The sequence below is a fragment of the Varroa jacobsoni genome, unplaced genomic scaffold (genome assembly GCF_002532875.2).
Source record: "Varroa jacobsoni isolate VJ856 unplaced genomic scaffold, vjacob_1.0 contig02828, whole genome shotgun sequence".
NCBI lineage: Eukaryota > Metazoa > Arthropoda > Arachnida > Mesostigmata > Varroidae > Varroa > Varroa jacobsoni.
In genome coordinates, this window is record NW_019214889.1 from 1 (window position 1) to 20,423 (window position 20,423).

Consider the following 20,423-nt stretch of genomic DNA (forward strand, 5'->3'; position numbering starts at 1 on the left):
ATTTGCATATATATATATAGGTAATTTGATGTTGCAACCTTTTTTTATAAAATCAGGTCAGCTTTGAGTGAGTTTGGTCTACTTCATATATATTCAAATAAGAAGTTTTCTAAATACGGTGGCCTAGGAATTCGCAGAACAAAAAACCTCCGAGTCTGGCCAACACTCAGTTTATTCTGTTCAATACACAATAATGATAGTAATGATCATTATGCCATAGCAATAGTATCTGCGGTAATGATAATAATAATAGTAATAATATAGTAATGTATAATATAACGTGTGTATTCTTAGAATTGCTTTTACCGTGTCTTCACATCGGCAACTCATCTTTCTCGTTGTTCTTTTCACATACACATCTTACAGACGTAGTAATAGGTATAAGATAAAGAGGGAGACGACAAATCACTATGGCAATATATGTATACTATATCGTTTCATATATATATATATATATATATATCGATCTCTGGAACTTAAGCATTCATCGTTTAGTTCTTCATGAGCAAATCGGTGATAACCATCTCCTCAGTACGCTGTAATAATTCGTCGCCGCTTAACGTCTAATCAGCGTTAAACAACCTTAATCTATTTGGGCTACCACAGCAATTCTTTTACCTCTATGGCAAGTCAAGCTAGCTCATTGATTTTGCCAGTAAAATTTGTTGTTAATTCAAGTTCCAATGTGTGCTATGGTATGGTTGTTTGATTGAGGAGCCAGTTTGCCTAATCTACTATGCGACACGCTACATACAAGATGCTGATAAAATGATGAACCCTTTGACGCTCTCGCGCACTATGATACATAGTAACGGTCTAGGTCATACACAGAGTTTATACTTAAACGTTTACATGCGTTACCACTTCATTCTGCAGTAGTAGTACCACTAGCATTTCGTATAGGCATTTCTTGCACAGTTAAGCGCTTCATTATCTTTATTATTCATGCATCCACTGTCCCCTACTGATTTATTCTCTCCTAAACTTTCTCCCAGTGTCACTAAAATGAGTGAATTAGGAAGAAACAACAATATTTTGCTGCAATTCGAACGTGTCACTGGGCCCGATATGAAAAGGCCGATAATCTGACCCTTCGTCATCTGTTCCAATTTTTTTTAGCGTTTCTAAGATGTTAGCGTATGTCAGCAAATTGTTGTGTGCTGTATGTGGACACAATCCCTCTCTTATATCGTTTCTACACCTCAAGACGAACGGGCTGTCCTGGTGGGAAAACATGTTTTCAGACTGCGATTATTTGCTCCCCGTTTAGAAGACATCAGAAGATGAACAGCGATGAAAAAGAAATGTTTACACTTCGCAAGCAACGGTGCAACGCTTGCATCGGTTCTCGTACTCTAGGATTTCGCATATGTATATCTCTTTTATTACTTCTCATATTATAATCTTGTGTATTTATATATGTTTATATAGCTTGCTTTGTATATATATATATCGTGTAATGATGCCTCCCCGAATGTCATTGGGCCGCTGTACACTGTGGCACGTCATCATAGGGTCTCGTAGAGTCCAGCAGTCAGCGTACGGCAGGCTTAAACTGCATACCCCAACAGCTTCGCTGTTGTAGCGTGACATCTGTATTTAACAAGGTTTAATTTGATTCGATCCCTTTAGATGCGCTATGAAGTGAGCTAAACTTTGGTAAATTCTATTGGGGATTATCCATAACAAACTCAGAAAGATTTATTAAGATGTTCATGAAGTGCCGCTTTATAAATTCAGCGTTAGGCCCCATTCCCTTGACGATACTAACTCTGCCTGGTAGCTTTAAGTAACAGTATTTCTCGCTCATTTATCAGAGAAAAGTCTCATATAGATACATTATCATTGCATACAGGATACAGGAAAGCTAACAGTACAGCAAACTGTGTTACATCATGGGAGTGTCTTTTGGCCTGATCATGTATCCGTATGCTAAACACTAGTCATCAATAAAGTATGTCAATAATATACGGATGTGATCGCTGAACCCAATGTTTAACCCTACACCTTTCAGACACTGATGGCATCCGTAGACAAATGATTCGTTTTATTCGTGCGTATTCTTGGTCCACGTGAACACGCATACACAGTTACATGAATCGAGTACTTTTAGTACATATTTCGTTTTTAGAACAATGAAGCGTGGTGGAAGTTCGGTCCATTTTATAGTATGTACGTATCTCATATATGTATATAAATTTATTCACGTACTACAATATTCGCATAGACAAAGGTATCCTTGAACCTTTTTTCACATCAAGCTCATTTACAGGAATTCCTATTTTCAAACATCATTTTTATACGCCACTCAACTCAATGCAGAAATTTAATTACTCGAGTAACATTTGAAGCCAATTATCTGCCAGTGTCAAAATAAAACGTCTAACCAAAGAGGTGGCAGTACAAAATTAATATCTATCATTTACATTCATTGGTCACTATTTGCCATTGAAGGCGTATCGAACTGCAAAGCCTACTCTATGAAGAAATCCAGTCTTACTGTGGATACCTGTAGTTCGCTAAGCCTTATATTACTAACCTTATAGTTAATAAGCCTTATTCGATTGCGAATTTGCTTTAACAAAATATCGTCGTCTGAAATCCAACAACTAGCCCAATGCGAACACAAATTAGGGCGTACATTTTTGCAATATTGTGTTTATGAATCGCCGTTTTCTAGTTCAAGAATCCTCATAAATGGTTTTGGATATATGCAAAAAATTACTACAAGTAATGTCAAATTCAACCAAGCCGCCTTTTCAGAATACTCTAGACTGGTTTTTTTTTCGGTGATATCATACTGCTGTTTGTGATCTATGCTGCAATCATTATAATTACTTCTATTAATTTACGTTGATATTATTAATCCAGTTCACGCGGTAACCGAGTGGACTACCAAAACTAAAATCACACTTTCCGGAACTAGTGTGTTTTCGTAGTATTTAGATATTGAGCCTTTATTGTTTAATAGCATATGTACATTGCGCGATTCGTATGTGCCACAAAAGCTGCGTAACCCGTATCGCAGCTCCCAGGCCTACTCCAAAGCGATTTTTGTAGCCTTGGAGAAGAGCTCAAAATGGATGAAAATGTTTTTTTTTTAATTAGTAATAGTTTATGGTGATGATATTGATGTTTTCCTTTTTTGCCTGATTTCATACTTAGCTTTACCTATTATTCGGACTTCATTTTTTTGACAGCCTGACCTGAGGCTGGTGCTGTCCTCTTAATGCCACCCCCGCGGTGGTTCGAGCTATTCATGTTGTTGTCCTGGAGCCACCTCACCTGTGTAGCGGGTCCGTAGCCCTTTTCGTTGCGTGCGGCAATACGGAAAATGATTGCAGGCTTGTTGGACGTGTCAACGTGCGCACTCACCAAATGGTTTTGACTGACGGTGCATGCCGGAGCCTGACCAAAGTAAACACGAACAAAAGCCAGTTGACTCGGGTTGGATGATTTATCTTGCGGCCTTACAGCCAGATACACCGAATATTCTTGAATTTCGCCGGCGGTGTTCTGCGGAGGTTCCCACGATAGCTGAGCTCCGTTCGGGCCTTTACTGATCTTAATGTTGGATGGAGCACCTGGGAAACCAGGTAGACACGTCTTGAATGCTGACACTTCACTAAATGATCCACGACCGCAGGCATTGATCGCAGCCACTCGGAACTTATACGCGGTGCCAGGCTGAAGTTCAACCTTGAGGTAGCTGCTGAAATCTGTCACTGTTGTCGTGTCGTCTGAGATGGCTTGACCGCTCTGTGGAAAGTTAAACTTGGACACAAGCATATTTGTCTCTGTAACTACGCCCACATCATACCATACACCTGATTGTGGCGTTGAGGGCACTTCAATAGCAGGTGGTTCTCTAGGTTCGCTCTTAACGACTGGCGCTGACAACGCGGCAGAAACAACTGGCTCAGAGCCAGCTGTGCCATTTTCGTCCTTAATTACCTGCGTGATCGAGGCGACCGCAGCATCCTGTTGCTGTTGGCCAGGAATAGCTACCTGCGAGACCAGTTGCTGCTGACTCTGTGGAGCTTGTGGAGGCTCCTCGGCAGCTGGCTGTATTGACGAGATCGCAGCAGATGCTAGTGTTGCAAGGGGATCTGCAGTCTGTGCGGTTGTTGCAGGCGGTTGTGCGCTGACCTGACCGTTTGCACCGACAACTGCGGCAGCCTCAGCGGCAACCAGAGCATCGGCAGCCATTTGATTCTGAAGTTGGTCTATAAAAATAAAGCACCAAACAACCATAAAAAAGAGACAATAAACTTTATCGAAATAAAAAATGACAGCTTGTTCGTGGTGCAACAAAGCCTATGTATGTACAGAAAAGATCAACCATTGTAGCTCTGTCAGCCCAATGCATTTCAATATAACCAGAAATCTATAACCGACACAAACCCGACGACTGAAGTACACCATGCCCACTTACAAACATACAACCCTATGGCTAACTTACTTACCGTCTTCAATCGGCGGGTCATCAGCACACATCTGTTCAGGCGGCAACGCCCCAGGATTCTCCATCGCAAGCATCTGAGCTTCTTCTGGCGTCATCTCTACTTGTGGCGGCTCACTACTTGCCCCTTCAACAACACCAGCGCCAGCTTCGGCACCATCTGCGGCCTCAACCGCAGCAACAGCCGCCGCCGCCTGCATCTGCGCCTGAGCCACGACCGCAACCAACGCAGGGTCCTCTTCCGAATGTCCTTCGCTTAAGGCAACAGCCGCATCGGCCATCGCTTGACCAAGAGCATCAGCCTCTTCCTGTGTCACCCCTTCGACATGAGTAGCAGCGGCAGCAGCAGCTTCAGCAGCGGCAGCCGCTTCGGCTTCAGCAGCTGCAGCTGCTTCAGCTTCGGCTGCGGCAGCAACTTCAGCGTCACCAGCAGCAGCAGCCGCTGCAACAGCCTCGGACAATTCAGCGCTTTCGGCAGCAGTAACTCCAGCTAAATCTGCTGGAGTACTAGAGCCTTCAGCAGTGGCTGTCGAAGTGAGCTCCGTGCCCTCGGCAACTGAATTTGCAACGAGATCGCTTGAAGTCTCATCAGAACCGGTTGCAGTAGCTCCAGCAAGTTCTTGTTGGGCTTCATCATCTGCGGCGCCTGAAAGGACGGCTTCGGCGGCTGCAGCTGCAGCATCCGAAGCCGCCACCTCCGCATCTTCGTCCCCTTCGACTACCATAGACTCAACACCTTCGATGCCTTCCTGTGGGTCATCTGCTTCGCCGGGTTGTTGAGGTACGGCCTCTTCTGGTATTGCCCCCGGTGGGATTTCCGAGGGCGCTTCAACCGCGCCTTCGACGCCACCTTCCGTCGGTTGTTCGTCCTCGGTCATAACACCCATCTCGTCGGTCGCTCCAGGAAGAGCGATTTCAGGTTCGGATTCAGAAAGCGAGTTCATACTGCTGTTACTTCCCCACCGCGATAGACGTCCTTCGTCATCAGTCATAACGGCTTCATCATTGCACGCACGAGTGTGTTCGGGATCAGGATGCTGCTGATGAAGCAAATGACTGGTTTGAACCTGTACTGTGGTCTGGGGCTGATGATGGCTTGTGGTAACCACCTGCTGACCCGCTTGTAACTGAACCTGAGGTTGGCCCTGCACAACTGTTACGACCTTTTGGCCGGCCGGCTTAGGCATCGTGATTGTGATAGGCTGACCGGCCTGACTCATGGTCGTGGCCGTGTTGCCTGACAGAGTAAACGTTTGTGGAGCCTGGTAATAATAATTTATAAAAAAAATATATCAGCATCATATGATACAGGAATTACTGGAAAAAGGATTGATCAATACTTAAGAACCAACTGCAATAACGCATATATTAGAAAATTGAAAAGTAAATGGTGCAATAAAGAGATTTCAAATTAGCTAGTCCAAAATTATTCACACACTCACCCTGACGGCTTGTCCACCCTGGCTAACGACGATCATTTTGACCCCTTGTTTCTGAGCAGCCCCGGCCTGTACGGTGGTGACTGTTTGGGCAGATTTAACAGCGCCAGGATTCGTCACAACAATAATCTGCTGAGGCTGTTTGACGCCACCGGTAGTTAATACTTTCTGCGCCATTGGCGAGCCTTTCGGGGCGGAAATTACAATCGTCTGCTTGCCTGTTCAGCAACACAGAGCATTCCATAAGAAACACGTCAGAGATAGATTAATCGCAATACTAACTATTAACTGGTGAATCTTACAAAAGGTGGCAATAAAATTCCTTTGGTATTTCTAGAACGCGTCAATAGTTATGGACAGGTTGACACATGTTGATGAGCGCTTTGATACTCGACACATGATGTCGAAAAATGTAAAAATGTACATAACTATCAAGGAGCATCGGCCCAGGTTACCTTTACACACGAACCTTTGCCAGACGTTGTAATTGTTCCAGTACCTACACCGACAGCTGGCTTGGCCACAGTGACCATGCTGGATGGCAGCGTTCGAATAATCGTAGACATTTTCTGCTGGCCGCCGGGCAACGACAATATCGTTGGACTTTGCTGGCCCTGAATAATCTTGGTCCCAGCTGGGGTAGTCCCGCCAGCTTGTGTTGTCACAAGCTTGACAATCGTCGTCCCACCACCAGCCTTGCTTGTCGCCTGCACGTGGGCAGTCTGTGGTGTTTTAGTGCCACCTGGCTGGATTAATGACACCTTAGGAACTGTCGCAAGCGTAACGCCCTGTTGGGTCTTTACGAGAGTCACAATCTGTGGTTGCTGTTGTCCTGTTTTTGCAACACTGACGCCTCCGGTAACCCCCTGAGCGGTTCCAACATTGACCCCCATGGGATGGTGATGCGCCATAGTAGTCACTGTATGTCCGGCCATCATGGTCCCGCTTGGTTTATGTACGGTAATAACCTGCTTGCCTCCCGCAGCGCCAGGTGATTTCAGAAGGGTGGTAGGGCTAGCTAAACGGACAGTTTGCGTGCCACCTGCAAAATAAATATTTCAAATACGTATAAATAAACATCGTAAAAATTTTAAACATATACAGTTTACACTTAGCTAACTCACAAATTCCGAAGGCCGCTTATAAAAACATTTATCAATACTGACGCTACACTTACGTCTTTCAATGCAAACACACCTCATTCGACACGCACGATTAAACTCATTGGTATGCAAACTCATTGATTTACTAATGTGAGCAATTTATTTAAATATAATTAGGCCAACGAACTTAAATAGCTTACGTACCTTGCAGGGATTGTTGGCTGACTATCTTTACTGGTGTCATAACTTGACCAGTTCCGGTCTTTACTACCTGCTGGCCCGTGCCGATGACACGAATCTGCTGCGAAGCAGGTGCTCGTGAACGAACCACTGTCACCCCAGGGGTGGCAGTGCGGGCGCCTGGTGTGGCCACGCGAACTGTTGACATAGGGGTACGAGGGGATGGACCCCTGACAAGCTGGCCAGGCGATACCAACCTGTATGAAAACGGCCAAGTGTAACAATCACAATGGTATGCTAAATGACACCAACAGTACCACACACTCAAACTGAACATTTCAGTTTGTATAAGTTTCCTAAGTTTTCAGCTTACCTAGCTACAGTAAGACAAGAAGGCACAAAGGGCGCTGACTTCCCTTCTATGATCTTTATCCTTCAGCTCCATAGAGACTAGCTCACATGTGTCCTTTTTGCGGAGATCAAATTTACCTTGTATGAACTTTTGCGGCAGAAAGTGGCGTAGTGGTTGTAATAGGTGTTACATTAGTCTGCGCGTGAATCTTTTGTGCCGTTGGGGTGATCTGCATCGTTGTTGGGGTAGCTATGTGTTGAATCTGTGCCATAGGCTGAGGCTGAGCTTGCAAAGGCTGCGGTGGCGGATGCACTTGAGGTTGAGGCTGTGGAGGCGGCTGAGGTTGCGGGGGTGGAACTGCGACCGCTGGCGGCGTCTGCACCACAGGCGCGGGAGGAACAGTCGTTGCTGGAGGTGGCGGTGGAGGTATATCGTATTTCTGAACTTGAAGCAAGTACTGCTCGGCTGTCGGTACGGCACCCCAGCATACTTCAAGTGTCGTCGTCGACGCACGAACAAGCTGGACACGTGTAGGTGCCGCTGGCTTTTCGCTTTCTAGGAACCAAAGATCCTTGCAGCAAACCTAGGACACGGAATAACAACAGAAACGGATACACTTCTTTTTTTTTAATGGCATTCAAGGCAGCCTTGCATTGCTCTTCAACATCTTCCAGTTTCAATGGATAATATTGAATTATTTAATTTCCTACACATTCATCTGCTCTGGAACAGCTGCTCCGGAGCTTAAGTAAATCATGTAAAATTCAAAACATTTAATGTATTAGTTCGAAAACTTTTGTGTACTTTAAAGACAAAAAAATATTCGTTTACTTAATTGGCCATTACGTCTGAAGGTTTTCTTTTGACTAGTTTCCTTCATTGTTTCGTAGTCAGACCTTTTACCTGAGCAACACTAGCTGCGTTAACTACTTCACGAAAATGGAAATCGCTGAGGGTTTCTCTATTTAGAAAATGGCGTCAGTTTTAGAAAAGAAGCCTTGTCTACAACAATTTTTCTTTACAAAAAAATTCCAGGAGTCTAGGTCCCTTATCTAGCACAAAACATGACGAACAACACGATTATTTCTTGATCTCAACTACAAGGAATTGAATACTCCTGATGGCCAGTACCTTGTCATATCTCACGCCTCTTTCCTCATTCAAATTCGTTGACTCACAATATGATGATTTTTGATGTCATGATAACTACACCGATTTTAAATTACCACCTAAAACCTTCGCGTTGCAACATTTTCTCGTATTGCATGAATATAAACCAAGATGCCGCAAAGTTTATTTAAAGGTAGGGTTTCTTTGAACTATGTATATTATTATTACAGAACTATAACGGTTATCCAATTCGTTATCATATTTTTAGCGGTAAATAGGTCAGTTGAAAACCTAGTGATTCTTTTCTAAATATACCTGATTATTCCACGCCTTACGGTACCCATCACGACCCGACCATATGAATAGACGCGAGTTAATAGCAACAGCGCAATGGCCAGCTCGAGCCCTTGGGGCCGTATCCTCGTAGCACTCCATATGTAGGCCTTCCCAAGCCATCGATTCAAGGTTGAGTGACGCCAACGTGTTGGTACATTTCCACTCCTTCTCGTGCGTCGCATTCTTCGAGTCCTCCATTACCAGTGGGACCCAACCGCCAAAAACAAACATACGTTGTCCAATTAGTGTGGCCGAATGAAGCGATCGTGGTAGGGGTGGGACACCGCTTACAGTCGGTTTGAACCAGGCCATTGAGTCGACGTCGAGTAACCACAGATCACCCAGTCGGCAACCACTCATCCCACCATAGACAATCAAACGAGCGCGCTTATCCTTCATTTGATAGGCAACCGCAGTATGGCTTTCACGAGGTGGCGGCGGAGTTCCAGCTACTGGCGGAACATCCCAGTTCATCACGGAGGAAAACGGACGTAACTCGAGCGTGTACAAATCGTTGAGGTAACGAGGAACGTTGTTCTTCGGATCATCGCTCTCGTTAGCAAGTCCACCGAACAGATAAACCTTGTTGCCTATTAATGTAAACGAGTGACCTAATCGTGGGCACGGTGGCGGTGCATTTTTCGGCGGCCGAGGCTTAAGACGTTTCCATTCCCAGCGCGACGCCTGCAGCTCGTACAGTTCATTCGAATACTTGCCATACTCAACCATACCGCCGAAGACGAGGAGGCGTGTATTGTCACAAACGAAGCCATAGGCGGCGCAACCGGGCGGTACATCCCCCTTCACAGGTGGAACAAACCATTGGTTCGTTGCTGCGAACAAAAAGAAATAAACTTAATTTACGGTACTATACAGGCCTATACGAGATAAATCTATAATAAAAAGAAAAAGGTTAATAGACGTTTTATGTTCATTTTATTAGCGAAAGGTGTAAACGCCTATGCTCGTAAAATCTCATCGTTGCCAATTTGTAATCAAACAGGACCCTAAACACCAATTAATAGCTGTTCTTTTTCTTTTGGTGGAAAAACTGCGGGTTTGGTCAGTAGAAGCGAAACACAGGGTTCATCATTTACCAACGGCGTTTCATATTTCAGTACTCTCTACAGGTACGTCTACATATGCTCTAGTTTATATTAGGCTACGACATGTCTGTAAAGAATACATATTCTTTACAGACATGTCGTAACCTAATTTTTACGCTAGTGCTATGACAATTTAGTTGAATGGTGCCACTATGGTGTACTTATTTAGAATTCGGCTTTTTCGTTGATTTAGCCATTGGTTAGAATGATAGTCCCCAGGCTGTTTTTGTTTTGTTAAAAACTACTACATTGTTTATGCTACAATACGACTAGATAAAATATGGCCAGAACAAAATTGAGTTCTGGAAATTAGCCAGCTACTTCTTGTATGAGTGGCACGCACAGCTCGGAAGAGGCTCTGTTTTGGATGCGGGTTTTTGACATAAATGGCAGAAATCATCAGCTTCAGATCTGGACTGCCGACGAATTGACTACCACGACTCATGTGGAAACATATCATTCGAAATTTCCACTTGCAAAAAGTACTTGTTCGTGCTGAATGGAACCCTCTATGGGTAATTTATAATACCTAAACAACATCTAAATTATTGTCAAGCTACCTATGGCTTAACTACGGATTACGTTCGTTCATGAACGACGAGCACACGATACTTATTGGTGTAAGAACTAATATGGCACTTACAGTTGTGTACAAATCGGGAGTTTAGTACGATTAAAGAGCGTTTTCTGTTAAAAGTTTTGACCTTACATCAAATGACTGGTGACATCTAATAAAAACGACGTGCATGAATTCAGACCCCGCTGCTTACGTGAATTAACAACAGAGAAAATAAATTAACAGAGAAAATAAATATATAGAACATTTTTATGCTTAGGTTTTTCAAGTAGCGGTTTTCTCATCCGGTAAGGTTCGGTTCACATAAAAAGCAAGATACGATTATAAGTACAGCCTGCAATTACTTCCCTAGTGACCAGTAACTTAAACCTACTATATATTATACACAATATACAACAATCATAATCATCAATATTTTTATTAACATTCCCAACCATACGCCATGTGATCGTACTGTCGGCTTGCGCCATTCTCCACACCGGCGCCAATGAAGTTCCAAAGCGCATTGACAACAATGGTGGCTGCAACGCGCTGCTATCGCATCTGCGGTCGCTCAGTCCATCTTAACTCACTGCAATAATCGAAGACATTATCGAGCCCGATTTCTACGGTAGAATACTAGTCGTTAGCGTTGGCGCCCACTCTCGATGTAGCGGCAGCAGCCTAAAAAAATAGAACTACCAACAGCGGTAGGTGGATATCCGTCGTTCGGCCGACAGCAACAGCACTCGTAGTAATCGTAGCATGAGACCAGATCTACAGTGACCACTGCCTGCTTAATATTACCAGGCCTATGTTAACAGCATAGTCAGGCCAATAGGCTCGAGCGCTGTGCCGACCTGTCGTTGCACGCGAAAGTCCCGTAAACAGCATATATACGCGATAGATGGCTACGAAACTACAGCGGTTATACAAACTGTAGGTGGCGTTTAGGCCTAAACGCTCTTATAGTGTACCGCCAATAGGCGCCTTTCCAAGGCGGGCGCCATACTTGTTGTTGTTGTTGTTGTTGTTGTTGTTAGTCACTGTTCAGTCGGAAGGAGGAACGGTGGTCAGGCGGCGACAGGTCGGTTAGCAGGCGGTTAAACTCGCACGGGCAACTGGGCTATGGCTGATTAATCGAATTCAGTCGGATATTGACGTTTCCACCGGGTGTCGATCAGCATTACAATCCCTGCCATGGCAGCGATACACAACGGGTGTTCTGAGCGCTTGATAGAAGCGCCTCGAAATATCAGGGTTCCGTCCGCCAGGGGACAGCGCTATAGAGTTCTATTGGCGCAGTGGTGGCCGCCATGTTTCTACCACTGGCGGCTAACCTAACAAAAAGAAAAAGTTGGCCAAAAATAGATTTTGTAGCATTTTGCCAAGTCAACAAACAGGTCGACGTGACATTTTATTAACGGGCCGCGTTGCTTTCTCAGCTGGAAGTATACGATAGAGCCAGCTGTGCCGCAGACAAAAGGCGACCCGGTGGGTTCCCGGCCATCTTCCCTAACTGACTACAGTACTTACTTGTGTTATAGACGTGAAGTTCGTCGACGATTCCTTCATTACCACCGCCAAAGACGATCATAAGGTCCTTAATCGCCACTGCGCGATGTCCATGACGGGGCCGAGGCGCTGGACCCGACGTATTTGTAACTTTTTTCCACTTCAGGCAGGGGGTCGCCATCTTGGCAACACAGCCTTCTGAGGAGCTGAGCATTGTGGGATCGCGCGCCGGCATTTCGAGACGCCAATTTTGCGTCACACAGAACGTTGGCTGGTTTTCCAATAACGTTAATAGTCAGCTTAAAACAAAAATTACGCCACCATTTTTCTTGTGAAGAGTTCAACACAACGAATAAAACATACAATTTGTGAGTTTTAAACACAGCCCTCATAAGTGCGGAGACCAAACATGGCGGCGTGGGGGCGCTTCAATCGCCCGCGATCATTTGAATGCTTAATTTCGATTATAATAGTGCATCCTTCACAGGGGAAACGCACAATTCACGCATGACAATTGAATGCATTCAGATCTATAGTGGAAAAACAAATCGATTCGTAGTCGCGCCAGTTGTTAAAAACGCTGCTATATTGTCGAAGCCCAAACATAATAATATTGTTTGAATACTGCCTTCCACTAAACTTTAGTCTCTGCGTAGCCCGCGCAGATTTGAGTGTAGCATTACAAAACATACGTCGTGCCGGCAGACCTGAGAAAGTTGTGAAATCACTCTGATTGTTCGTTTATGTAAAGTAAGCAAAATTTATTTTTGCATATTTTGAAATTAGTTTAGTGCTAGGAGAAAGACTCTTCTACACAATTTGTTTGTGGATTATTATATCTGAGAGAACTGGTTTGATTACGATATTATTATTCTTGTTAATGTTGCATATCACTGTCAGTTGTTCGTGTTAAGGTAAAACTCATAGCCAATGCTTGCTCATGGAATAGCCTGAATTCAGATAATGGTATCCACTTACTATACAGACGATTAACGATTTCTTATTATTTATATTCACCATTGTTCACTTACCCGGGTTCCATTAAAAATCGTTCTTAAACTTGAAATGGTATCTTAAACTATAGATTACGATTTCAAGTAACTAGAATTTGTGGATCCTCTGAGCGATATACATTTAGGAAGTTTGTGATTCACCGAAAAATGCTGCGGTGCATCTTATGTGTACTGTTTTACTACGTTAATATATAGCTCGAAAGTGATGACCAAGCAACAGTACGGTGCGCGCTTTTTGTCCTTTCTACGATTTTGATATGTGATTGCGTGATGCATGTGAATGCATCGTTCAAAATTAGATCTGGTCATTGTTTTCATTTAGTGACTAACTTTTTCAGTTCTATTTTTTAACTATTTTCCATACAAAAAAAAACCTATTATAAGACTAAAATAAGCAAGCATTTGACCGCGTTACATCTTAAGCAATTTTCGTATCAAAGAACACAAATGAAGAAACAGAACCTACAATTATATTACGTATTTTTGTGTTTGCAATGACTCTTTTGTAGATATATTGTTTTTGCGAGTGGCACGGATTTAGACCAAAGCATTAAGATGACGACGACAAAACCGAAGTCGGAAATGAGCCCTGAAGAGTTGGCCAAAAGAGAAGAGGAAGAGTTTCAAACAGGGCCACTGTCTGTGCTTACCCAGTCAGTCAAAAATAACACTCAGGTTCTTATAAACTGTCGAAACAACAAGAAACTTCTCGGAAGAGTCAAGGCGTTTGACAGGTGTGCCAACTAAATGACTGTTTTGCTAGATTACGACATAAATGATTATATATAGATATATAGACATATCTAAATATAAATATAAAGACATAAATGACATTAGGACGTAATTAATCATTACACCTAATTAAAAGGGTTCTCCCTGAAAGCGTAAGCTTCCTGTAAACAATGATGCGTCTATTTCTGCTTACAGGCACTGTAATATGGTTTTGGAAAACGTTAAGGAAATGTGGACCGAGACGCCACGGAGTGCAAAAGGACGCAGGGGTCAGCCTGTGAATAAGGACCGTTTCATTCCGAAGATGTTCCTACGTGGTGATTCAGTTATAATCGTCTTGAGAAATCCGTTGCAGGCAGCTAAGTAGGATAATAAGTGAGAACAATTTAAGGTACTTCTGGGCTTCTCATAAAGAACTTGCTCAGTGGGAACTGCTGTTGTCAGGAACAACTTGTGTTGCCTTCTAAATAAAGGCGTCCCCTGTATATTTATATCAAATACTAAATAAATTGGATATGCTGTTTACAAAACTCACACTCGTTATTCTTTTGAATGCTATGAGGGCTATAGTGAAGCTATGTGCATTCATCTGAAAACGAAAATTAGTAAAAAAAGCTTTTTGGTTTTTATATTAAGTTATAAAATTGTCCTGCTTCGTATTAGAGGAACACTGCGAAAGTTAACGGTTATCTACTTTTCACTCTAGTAAATTTAGCTCACGTTATACGCGGATAAGATCCGTATTGCTGTCTGGTAAAAGTAGTTGCTTCCGTGTAAGAGTGTAGGAGAAACCGAAATCAGACTAAAATAAGAAATACGCTGTGTGTCGTACTGTACTGTTTTGTTATGTCTGTTTCTTCAATTAGAATTGTTCATAAAAATATTCTTTGATTGACCGGCTTTGCCTGGCGTGTTTACACGCACTTCTCAATACAACGATAGCAATCCACACGGGTACTATATATTACAGATGTTATGCTGTCGTCAAAAGTGATTCCTAATGGAAGTATCGAACTTGAGGCTTGAAACATTTATCTATGTTACCACTGGCATCTCAACGCAGTGGTGTGTATTGAATTTTGCTCTAAATTTGACTAGCTTTAGAAAAATGCGCATAGTCAGTTCAAGTAAATTTAAAAGCAGAGTATCTGTTTTTTGTGCTTGAATAGAATTCATAGAAAAATTAGTACTTAAGAGCTTCATTTTGACTGCGATTCTAGCAAAAAAATAGATATTACTATTTAACCGTTTAACTAAAGAGACAACTGCGATAATTCTCTATTCGAGTGATAATAACGGCCATTGTGAATTTTTAAACTCTTAAATATCAACCACTATTGCTTATGAGTTAGAACAACTTCGTTTATTTTAATGTTCAAGGGTTCTTAACAGTACGACATGCTATGGTTGAAGAACGCGAGTCGAAGGCTATGTTCAGAAGCTTCCTTTCTATTGGTACACTGCAAAACAACTACTTAAACGCATCAGATCTTGCAATCCTGCAGCGTAGTAGCTAGAACGTAGTAGAAACTATGACCGGCGTATACAGGCAAAGCAAGTATGACCTGAAAAACCTGGACAATTACAACAAAATTAAACATTTATTTTCCGCCTGCTCGGAAAGTCAGTTTTAAAAAAGGAACTCTAAATAGTGCACCTATCAAGAAAAGTTTGTGCAGAACACACATGTGTCGTCTACAGTCCCATCTGTAAACGATCTTTCTGTAACATCTATAAACACCGAAAATATTGTTTTCTTCTAAAAGAAGCGAGTCAATTTCGAAGGAGAATGCGTGTTAGTTCGAAGGATTTTTTTGTTTAAAGCCTGAAATAATTATTGTGAAAAAGCCGGAAGTGAGATGACGGAACTTGTATAACACAATAGTTTAAAGACGATCTTACTTTATTAGCATTTTGATGCCTTCATCTTTGTATGGATAATGTGCCGGAATGCTTGTCATAAGCAACGAGCACGTATTTTCCGTTGAAAGCGCTTCGACTATAATAACATGATAGATTCACATGTTACCTTCGTTTTTTTAATTATCAGACATGTAATAAAACATACTTTATTGTTATTAGACTTTCCAGTCTTAATCCATACGCTTATTGAAATTTTTTTTATAATATCATCCATATTGTGTGAGTCTACGTCCTGATAGGAGCCAGCCAATCGCACATTCAGTATTTTAGGCTTGATTGCACCAGTAATTATGGATATAAATATTTTCACCTTTTGTCGGTAAAAGACCTTGTGCACCGGCATACGCGATTCACTTGATACAGTCCAAGTATCTCTATTCGTTATTGACTACGTCAGTATAATGAACAGACATTATTATGGACATAGTAGAATTCAGCAACTGATAAAAGGTACATCGTCTGCCGGATTGCAACTGTTGCTAGCTATTCTCCACTTGTAGAAATAAAACTGCTATGCCAGTGCAAATTAGCAGTATATTCTATGACTGGGCGATACACTATTGCGCTCTTCCGCGATTAACCGACTCGCGGCCGGCAAAGGACCTACAGCTGGAGATTTCTTGTTAGAACTGAACTACTTTACTTCAGTAAGAAAATTATTGTCTTTTTAGTGCGTGAAAACTAAGTTGTACAGATAACAAAGATGCATATTGTTGGCTTTGACTGTGAGCGATATTCACGGTTAAAATTAACGGTATAGTGTGTTTCTTTAACGTATTTATTTATCTTTATCGTTTCGAAAAAATAATTACGATTATAAAAGAGAGGATTTATTAAGTATAATATTTAAAATACTAGGGGGTAACGTGCCAAAAGGGACCGGAATTAATCACTAGAAAACTATACCAGTATGTTTAAAAGGATTTTAGAATCTATAACTGCCGTAGGATAAGTGGGAAATTAATACCAGAAAGATTCAGCACAGAAGATTAAGTTAATTAAATTATCGAATCAGTCTGAGGTAAACTATTGTAACTCTAACTTAAGTGTCTAACTTCACTGGCGCATGACACATATGATTATAATATCATGTGTACAACTTCAAGATGGATAGAATATCTACTTATATTCACACTGTTTTCGCCCATCGATACTTCGCGCGGTGTAGGATTATGTCTTAATTAATGCTGCTGTTTTAGCTTTAAATTGGCGTTCGATACAAATCATCAGCATTGCTTCAGGCGTACTTCTGGACGCAAATACAACTTGTACCTAAGTTAGCATTAGCAGCCCAATGGCTGCATAGTCAACAAAGTGAACAATAGATGTGGGTCAGTGCCGCATAGAAATTAGTTTGAAAAATACCTAAAAAATGTAAGGTACATTCGTCCTTTATCATTAGAATCCTTAAGCGTAACAGAATAAGGCTCCTTACTGTTAGGCAGTTCTAGAGGCATTAATACGGTACAGTTCTGCCCGCCATAACTTATTGGTTAACGTGTTTCTTAGGAACACGTTGACTTCTAGATTCGTATCCAAAAATACGTACACTTTGTTTCGAGCTGAAAGCCTCTTATGGGATTCCTAACGGCGATGCCATACTTCGAACTCGAAACATAGATGCAGTTAGAATAGAATAAAATACTGCTATGAGATCAATGAAGAACATCCGTATTGAAGTGCTGTGAAATAGCTTTGTCGAAGGACGACGTTTCGTTGATAAATCATAGCGGAACTTGCATTAAAAATCTGCACAATTCGTAACGAATGGTAATTCTTGCTTTTTATTAGCCCTTAACTTATTCACGAACAACTCATTCTTATTATTCGACGTGATCCAAACTTACCCATTTGACGGTGTTTCACTTACTGTATAAGGCATCTGTAGCTCAAACTCCAAAATTCTTCAATCCTTAGGCTTTATACGTAAAACAAAATTTTAAGTGGTGATGTAATTCTAATGAAGTGTGTGCATGTGTGTAGCGCGCCGTTTTTTAGCATATACAGATTTTCTCTTAATTTCATATCTTCTTATAGACACAGTAGATACTAGTGTGTAGGTTAAACCATTCTCCCGTTACAATTACGAAGCGAGCGCACGTGCTTGTTGGACCCGTTGGAATTTTAGCTAAAAAAAGAAGGCTTAGAAAACTTAATAAAACCAATACACTTTCAGAATCTGCAGCCATTTCATGGTTAATTCTGGGTACGTATTTACAAGTAGATAGGTATGTAGCATCATCTCTGAATACACCTAGAATTTTCTGTTCATACAGAGAGTAAATCTCTAATAATGCATAACCCCATACGTACCATCTAAATTTAAAATGTACACAAAAATGTTCTAGTAATTTTGCCGCAAAAATTTAAGACGAAGTAACGTGACGTCAATGTTTATGAAATTGAAAACAACTTTCACGTCATAAAAAACTGGAGAAAAAGTTTTTATTACGGTGGAAAGTCTCCTATATTAGGGAAACTAATGGTAGCGTGCGGTGAAGACCACGGACTAATCTATATACAGTATTGGTTGCACAGATAGATCGTAGAGCGCTCGCGGCTATATATAATCTCCATAATGTTGTTTATCATATTTTCCAATGTAAACATCACTGCCATGCATATTGTAGTCGATGACTCGTCGCAAGTTGAACGGATTAATGTTAGCTGCGGCCTTGGCGTCGATTTTAGCTTCGATTTTAGTGAATATAGCTTTTGATACTGGAATGGCATCGACGGGAAGTTTGTAGCAGACCTCCTGTGGGACACATAAAAAAATAACTAATGCATTTATGCAAATGTCATATGATTGCTATGATAATACAAATATTTATATAATTTCTATAGTCAAGTTGTAGTGGTAACATTTTTCTGTGAACAGTTAGATTTTTTATAATATGCATTAATCAGCATGATGAATAAATACGTTTAGAGTTAAGACATTTCTAAAGCGAAAATATATTTTGCCAAAATTTAGAACATACAATACATTCACATTATAGACTGTATGACTGTCGTTAAAACTTCCAAAATACATAATTCAATTATGTTGTTGAGTTTCCGTGGGGTCCTAGGATCTTATTTGTACTAAAAAATTAGACATTTTGAGTTTCTAGATCTAGCGATACACTAATTCTGTTGATTTATTTCTATATCTGGTTTATCTATTTAAGTGTTTAGTTTATACAAAGGCTTTCCAACAATTAGGTGTTCACGGAAGTGCCAATAATCGTTTGGATTTAGTGCTAGAATTTTAGCAGCTTTTCATTGCAAAAAACGCTATACTTACCTGTAATAAGGGTTCAACTTCTTTGAAATCGATGGTGCCGCCAACTTCGAAGAGAATCCTCCCAGCCTTGACGGGTGTGACATAATGGTCGATGGCGCCTTTTCCTTTACCCATACGCTTTCCTTGGCCTTTTTTCGTGATGGGTTTGTAAGGTGGATCGATACGCCATACAGCGAATGCTTTGGTGAAATTCATTTGTCTGTTGATCGTGTTTCGAATCATATCAATATGTCCGGGTCGCAGAAACCCGCCACACAAGGTTATTACTCCATATTGATCATACAGTAGGCGATTGTTTACTCGTTCCGGCCCTGCAAAAGATATGGGAAAGCGAGCCTTCAATTAGAATTAGACTAAGAATTACATTATTAATTAAGGTTTTGTTAAATCTCAGAGAACCTTAATCTGTTGATTTTATACCCACAGTCTTCAAGCACTGGAAACGCCTCGCGAAGACTCGCATGCGAGATGTGCGTTTGTTTGTACTTGTAAACCATTTTCAATTATCTTTATCTAGTTTGTCAAATGTAAAAGATATTTTGAACAAGGCTCACAGCTCTCAGTTACTCAGCGCGTTTGAAACGCTAAATAGCAAAATAAGTATTCTCTTGTACGTTAATTTGTACGCGATCATTTGTTAGAGAGACACACATACAGTCTTTCTGCTCTTACCGCGAATAACTTCAAGCTCTTTTGCTTCCTTCATCGCCCTGACCCCGAAAGGATAGACTGGCTGTTTTTCCAGCGTAGCGAGACGCCGTTCCGAAAGTGGAAGATCAATCGGGTCATAGGTGGGGGGTTCATCCCAACGTTTTAATCCTCGTACACTGGTCAGGCTCACTGTATTTAGAAAAGGCGTCGTACCGAAATGGCTTAAAAGTCCTCTTACTGATAAACCTGAAAGTCGGATTCTGCTCGTCATCTTCCAAAATGTGCAATGCCCATAAATGCGACACCGGGCAACACTCACATCACTATGACTGACTAAATACAAACCAATAAAGCAGGTGCTATGCTTGTATTTCAGATTTAGTCATCAAATTGATGTTGCCAGCATGAGTAAATCGTAGACACGCCTAGTATATAGTTTGTCGAGAAAACCCAGGAGATCCCAGAAAGGAACACAACTATTGTGAGCGTGTAGATATCCATTTCATATTGGCCGAACACGCAGAAAAGCTCTAACCAAAGTCATATGCTACAATATCTCTGTTCTTTCATTCTTAATGTTTAGCCTGCTGTTACACATTTATTTGTGTGTTTGCTATACTTTGTGTTTCTCTTTTCTAAACTCTGTGTTGATCATC

General features: G+C 41.5%; 3 protein-coding genes across 3 annotated transcripts; 1 reads left to right on the forward strand and 2 right to left on the reverse strand.

Annotated features, from left to right (window-relative positions):
• Positions 1 to 154: 154 nt before the first annotated feature.
• Hcf (Host cell factor) lies at positions 155 to 12,703 on the reverse strand. Its single transcript, XM_022854212.2, has 8 exons — positions 12,181 to 12,703; positions 8,962 to 9,815; positions 7,674 to 8,119; positions 7,209 to 7,441; positions 6,371 to 6,943; positions 5,905 to 6,119; positions 4,467 to 5,724; positions 155 to 4,226 (listed from the first exon to the last, which is right to left on the reverse strand). The coding sequence occupies exons 1-8, from the start codon at positions 12,392 to 12,394 to the stop codon at positions 3,175 to 3,177; spliced, it is 4,845 nt and encodes a 1,614-aa protein (XP_022709947.1). The 5' UTR covers positions 12,395 to 12,703; the 3' UTR covers positions 155 to 3,174.
• A 99-nt stretch (positions 12,704 to 12,802) lies between these two features.
• SmD2 (small ribonucleoprotein particle protein SmD2) lies at positions 12,803 to 14,434 on the forward strand. The gene is made up of 3 exons (XM_022854213.2): positions 12,803 to 12,909; positions 13,682 to 13,906; positions 14,100 to 14,434. The coding sequence occupies exons 2-3, from the start codon at positions 13,728 to 13,730 to the stop codon at positions 14,269 to 14,271; spliced, it is 351 nt and encodes a 116-aa protein (XP_022709948.1). The 5' UTR covers positions 12,803 to 12,909; positions 13,682 to 13,727; the 3' UTR covers positions 14,272 to 14,434.
• A 3,813-nt stretch (positions 14,435 to 18,247) lies between these two features.
• mRpL16 (mitochondrial ribosomal protein L16) lies at positions 18,248 to 20,196 on the reverse strand. The gene is made up of 3 exons (XM_022854211.2): positions 19,789 to 20,196; positions 19,117 to 19,427; positions 18,248 to 18,585 (listed from the first exon to the last, which is right to left on the reverse strand). Exons 1-3 carry the CDS (start codon positions 20,036 to 20,038, stop codon positions 18,388 to 18,390), a joined length of 759 nt encoding a protein of 252 aa, XP_022709946.1. The 5' UTR covers positions 20,039 to 20,196; the 3' UTR covers positions 18,248 to 18,387.
• Positions 20,197 to 20,423: the final 227 nt, after the last annotated feature.